At 46.0% G+C, this 5,288-nt stretch overlaps 1 protein-coding gene and 1 long non-coding RNA gene across 2 annotated transcripts in view; one reads left to right on the top strand and one right to left on the bottom strand.

The window, feature by feature from the left end:
* The window catches only part of LOC106524237 (uncharacterized), a 2,786-nt gene extending 1,815 nt beyond the window's left edge, over window positions 1-971 (top strand). The window contains exon 3 of the long non-coding RNA XR_001310988.1: window positions 11-971. This is a non-coding gene — a long non-coding RNA (uncharacterized LOC106524237). The remainder of the gene's footprint in view (window positions 1-10) is intronic.
* xrn2 (5'-3' exoribonuclease 2) overlaps window positions 1-5,288 on the bottom strand; it is a gene marked incomplete at its 3' end in the record, with an annotated part of 53,621 nt that overhangs the window by 26,097 nt on the left and 22,236 nt on the right. The window contains 4 exon segments of the mRNA XM_014017961.1: window positions 1,266-1,401; window positions 3,572-3,657; window positions 4,153-4,197; window positions 4,461-4,592. Of these exon segments, the coding sequence (XP_013873415.1) occupies window positions 1,266-1,401; window positions 3,572-3,657; window positions 4,153-4,197; window positions 4,461-4,592 (399 nt within the window).

The raw sequence follows: 5,288 nt of genomic DNA, 5'->3' as shown, positions 1-5,288 counted from the left end.
GGCACTAAAGGTTCTGAGGCTCTAAAGGCACTAAAGATTCTGAGGCTCTAAATGTTCTGAGGCTCTAAAGGCACTAAAGATTCTGAGGCTCTAAATGTTCTGAGGCTCTAAAGGTTCTGAGGCTCTAAAGGCACTAAAGGTTCTGAGGCACTAAAGGTTCTGAGGCTCTAAAGGCACTAAAGGTTCTGAAGCTCTAAAGGTTCTGAGGCTCTAAAGGTTCTGAGGCTCTAAAGACTAAAGGTTCTGAGGCTCTAAAAGTTCTAAAGATTCTGAGGCTCTAAAGGTTCTGAGACTCTAAAGGCACTAAAGGTTCTGAGGCTCTAAAGTTTCTGAGGCTCTAAAGGTTCTGAGGCTCTAAAGACTCTAAAGTTTCTGAGGCTCTAAAGACTCTAAAGGTTCTGAGGCTCTAAAGGCACTAAAAGTTCTGAGGCTCTAAAGGCTCTAAAGGTTCTGAGGCTCTGAAGGTTCAGGGGCTCTAAAGGTTCAGAGGCTCTAAAGGCACTAAAAGTTCTGAGGCTCTAAAGGCACTAAAAGTTCTGAGGCTCTAAAGGCTCTAAATGTTCTAAGGCTCTAAAGGTTCTGAGGCTCTAAAGGTTCAGAGGCTCTAAAGGCTCTGAGGCTCTGAAGGTTCAGGGGCATGTGTGCTCATATCTTTGTAGGAGCGTTAATGTGCTGCAGTCCAGAACCAACACGTCCTTGTCCACACAGGACCCAGTAAGGACATCCTTCAGAACGTCCCCCTGAGACAGGATTTGGACTGACGAGCGAGTGGCGTTAACGGAGAGCAGAACAAATCCCCCGACTCGTCTGGAGAGGCTCCCACGCTCATTAATTCACTTCAAGGAGAGGAAATGAATAATAAACACCACTTTCAAGGTTCTGAGTCTCTGAGCTCAGATCCTCCCACCCAGAACCACTCAGACCCAGATCAGACCTGGGTTTGCTCAGAGAGGACCCAGGTCGCTCTTTGATGTGAGGAGATCCAGTTTTTATTCTGAACCAGTTGTTTGGACTGGAGGATTCCTTTAATAATGATCTGATTTAAACAGGAGAGCGAGCAGGATGCAGGACAAAAACATTTAAAGGGACAGTTCAGATATTTTAAAGGCAGCTTTCTATGCAATGTTATAATTAATTAATATCTTACCTGTTGTAGATGACTGTTTTCTGACTAATCAAGTGAAACCAGAGTTCATTTTCCAATCTCAGATATTCATTTTGTAAATGCTTTATAACACAGTGTCAGAAGCAGGCCGTGTTATTACCTGGTAATAGTACCGCAGAACCCAGCACAGACCCTCCACATAGGACTGGACCACCTTCTTCCTGAAACCATCATCTGTAGCATCCACGTCAAACTTTGTCTTATAGTATCTCTGCTTCCAGCCCTCCTCCCACAGCCTGCAGCACACACACAAAGACACACACAGACACAGTCAGACACACACAGGTCAGAACCAGAACTCTTGGACCTGTCTGTAGAGCTGAGGCTCTGCAGTCAGCTGATGATCAATTAATGGATGATAGAATCAGATCTCAGCTGCAGGCAGACAGCATGCTGGGACGGTTTAATGTCTCAGACTTCTCGGTGGATTTGGGGCGGCCCAGCACCTGCGTGGTGGATGCTCTGAGGGGCCCGCTGGGAGCGGCGGCTCCTGACAGAAACGCCTCCATGAATATCAGATGAGGCTGCTGGATTAACAGCTCTGCTGAGAGCTCCACACAGGAATTGAATCTGAGGTTTTAATCACGCTCAGCCCAGCCCGGCCCGGCCCAGCAGCATTAATCAGACCGGTTCTGTTTATGGACCACAGGCTGACAAACTGTCCACACGTCCAAAGAAAAGACTTAAAGGAAGATTTATTGATCAGAGTTATTAAAGTTCACCTGATTTAAACCTTTGATTTAAAAACCCTGACCTTCCTCACTGGACTCCCAGGTTCTGGTGGACACAGGACTCTTCTGTTAAGACAGGTTCATTATGATGGACACCAGTCCGTTGTGATGGACACACGTTCGTTATGATGGACACAGGTCCGTTACGATGGACAACGGTGTGTTATGATGGACACCGGTTTGTTATGATGGACACAGGTTCGTTTTGATGGACACAGGTTCGTTTTGATGGACACCAGTCCGTTATGATGGACACAGGTTCGATATGATGGACACAGGTTCGATATGATGGACACCATTCTGTTATGATGGACACCATTCTGTTATGATGGACACCATTCCGTTATGATGGACACCGGTTTGATATGATGGACACCGGTTCGATATGATGGACACCGGTTCGATATGATGGACATCAGTCCGTTATGATGGACACCAGTCCGTTATGATGGACACCAGTCCGTCATGATGGACACCAGTCCGTCATGATGGACACAAGTTCGATATGATGGACATAGGTTCGATATGATGGACACAGGTTCGATATGAAGGACACCAGCCTGTTATGATGGACATCATTCCGTTATGATGGACATCATTCTGTTATGATGGACACCAGTCTGTTATTATGGACACAGATTCGATATGATGGACACAGGTTCGATATGATGGGCACTGGTCCATTATGATGGACAATGGTTCGTTTTGATGGACACCGGTTCGTTATGATGGACACCGGTTCGTTATGGACAACATTCCTCTATGATGGACACAGGTTTGATATGATGGACATCAGTATGTTATGATGGACACAGGTTCGATATGATGGACACAGGTTCGATGATGGACACCAGTCTGTTATGATGGACACAGATTCGTTACAATGGACAACGGTTCGTTACGATGTACACCGGTCCGTTACGATGGACACCGGTCCGTTACGATGGACACCGGTCCGTTACGATGGACACCGGTCCATTACGATGGACACCGGTCCGTTACGATGGACACCAGTCCATTATGATGGACACAGGTTAGACAGATGGACACAGGTTCGTTACGATGGACACCGGTCCGTTACGATGGACACATATTCGATACGATGGACACAGATTCGTTATGATGGACACTGGTCTGTTATGATGGACACCGGTCTGTTATGGTGGACACAGATTCGTTACAATGGACAACGGTTCGTTACGATGGACACCGGTCCGTTACGATGGACACCGGTCCGTTACGATGGACACCGGTCCGTTACGATGGACACCAGTCCATTATGATGGACACAGATTCGATACGATGGACACAGATTCGTTATGATGGACACCGGTCTGTTATGGTGGACACAGGTTCGATATGATGGACACAGATTCGTTACGATGGACACAGATTCGTTACGATGGACACCGGTCTGTTACGTTGGACACCGGTCCGTTACGTTGGACACCGGTCTGTTATGATGGACACAGATTCGTTATGATGGACACAGGACTGTTCTGGTGGACACAGGACTGTTCTGGTTGACACAGGACTGTCCTGGTGGACACAGGTCCCACAGAACTCTCAGTAACCAGCAGTTTCAGCACTAATCTCACAGAGTTTGTGAAACAATTAATTTATTTGAACTCTTGATTTCCTAAAGGAGAAAACAAATAATGCTGAGTTTGTGTACCTGACGTTGTCTTCAGGCTCAGGCTCGCTGTCGCTGTCTTCAGTTTTCCTCTTCTGTCCCCTGCCGTCGCTGCAGCCTGCAGACGACTGAGCAGGGCAAAGAAAACCCAAAGAACCAATAAAACTTTTCATTTAAAAGATTCAAACAGACAGGCTGTGAGCAACCAGCAGCTCCAACAAGTCAAACCAAACTGTGCACCTGTCCTCTGAGGACGTGCACATCACCCGCCCTGAACACACATGCACATTTCTGTCAGTTTAAATCAGTTGTTTTGTAACTGGAGTCATTATTTAGTTTGAAACAAGATATTTTCTTCAACATGAATCTAAAAGAATGAGATGAAAGCCTCTCCTCATGCTTACACACCACCATCAGAGGCAGGTCATCATGTAACTGCGTCTGTTAGTAAAATATCTGAGGCTTTAATGAAACTTTAATGAAACAGGAGTCTCTGGATTAGGATTATGACTGATTGTTGGCTGCAGCAGCTGGAGCTGAGCAGACAGAGATCCCTCTAACTAACTGAGCAGACCAGACCTCCTCTGACTGAACTCCAAGGTTTTTATTTGGTGTGAACTTACGTTTCCTCCGTTCTTCATCATGGCTTTGAGTGACTGAGCAGCATCCTGGCAAAATAAACCATCGTAGTGTTAATGAGCAGCTGAAACGTCTCCCATGAACAAAATCGCATGGAGCTTCTTCATTTCCAGCATTCTGCCTACAAACATCATCCAGACCCAACAAGCTGTGAACAGATGTTCTGTTGACATGTTTATATTTAAAAATGTTTTCGTCTCAAACTGTAAAACAACCAGTGGTCCTGTTAAAGGCCTGACCACCTGTCCTTCCACACACTCAGGGTGAAACCTTTGATTCCTGCTCAGCGTACCATGTTGGAATGCATCCTCATGTTGTAGGCCTGTTGCCGAGCGTTCTGGACGGGATCGGGTCGGTCTCTTCTCCCCAGGGCCTGAGGGGCGAACTGACCGGTGGTCAGGAAGGCTGGACCCCGCTGCTCAGCCTGCAGGAGAACACATAGATTATAGACTTATCAGAGGCTGACACGAGTCGGACGAATATATAAATAAACAAATGAAAACAAGAGGAAACATGGTGGCCTTGAAGAGGAACTTACCCCAAAATCAACTTTTTTTTGCAGAAAAACTGTTTAAACAGTGCCCTAAGGGTAATACCTTTCTATTTATGACTAAAATTCAACATTTTGGGCWAAAATTGTTTAAATGTATAATATTGTGTCTAAAAATGTCTTTGTGCTGCTCTCTATGGGTTCAACTATGGCTACTACATTTGAATTTTGTTATTCGTTCAAAAAGGTACCACACGACATTGCTGGTACTGTGTGACGTCTCACAGCAGTGTTCAGTATAAAAGCCTCTCTGAAGAGACATGCCCTGCAGAGATTCAAGAGTTAAGCTGAAAACGTACTTCCTGCGAACTGCTGACGTCGGCACGGGTTGTCACAGTTTAATGACGACAATTACGTCACCGGGCTTCGCAGCATCGTGTCGACAGCCTCTTTTGGCACAACCCCCCGGCAGAACTTTTGACCCCCCTCCCGTGTCGACGGTAATGTGTGATTGGTCTGAAATTCGTGGGCATCTTTGTTTGTACTGCGCTGGGGGGAAAAAAGAAAAAAGAACGACTCGCTCCCAGACTAGAAAGCAGAGTTTTATAAGATAGTCAAACCGTGAAAAAC

The sequence above is a fragment of the Austrofundulus limnaeus genome, unplaced genomic scaffold (assembly GCF_001266775.1).
Source record: "Austrofundulus limnaeus strain Quisiro unplaced genomic scaffold, Austrofundulus_limnaeus-1.0 Scaffold179, whole genome shotgun sequence".
NCBI classification, from domain to species: domain Eukaryota; kingdom Metazoa; phylum Chordata; class Actinopteri; order Cyprinodontiformes; family Rivulidae; genus Austrofundulus; species Austrofundulus limnaeus.
Note: the sequence above shows the minus strand (reverse complement) of the source record. Positions and strands in the feature narration are given on the sequence as shown.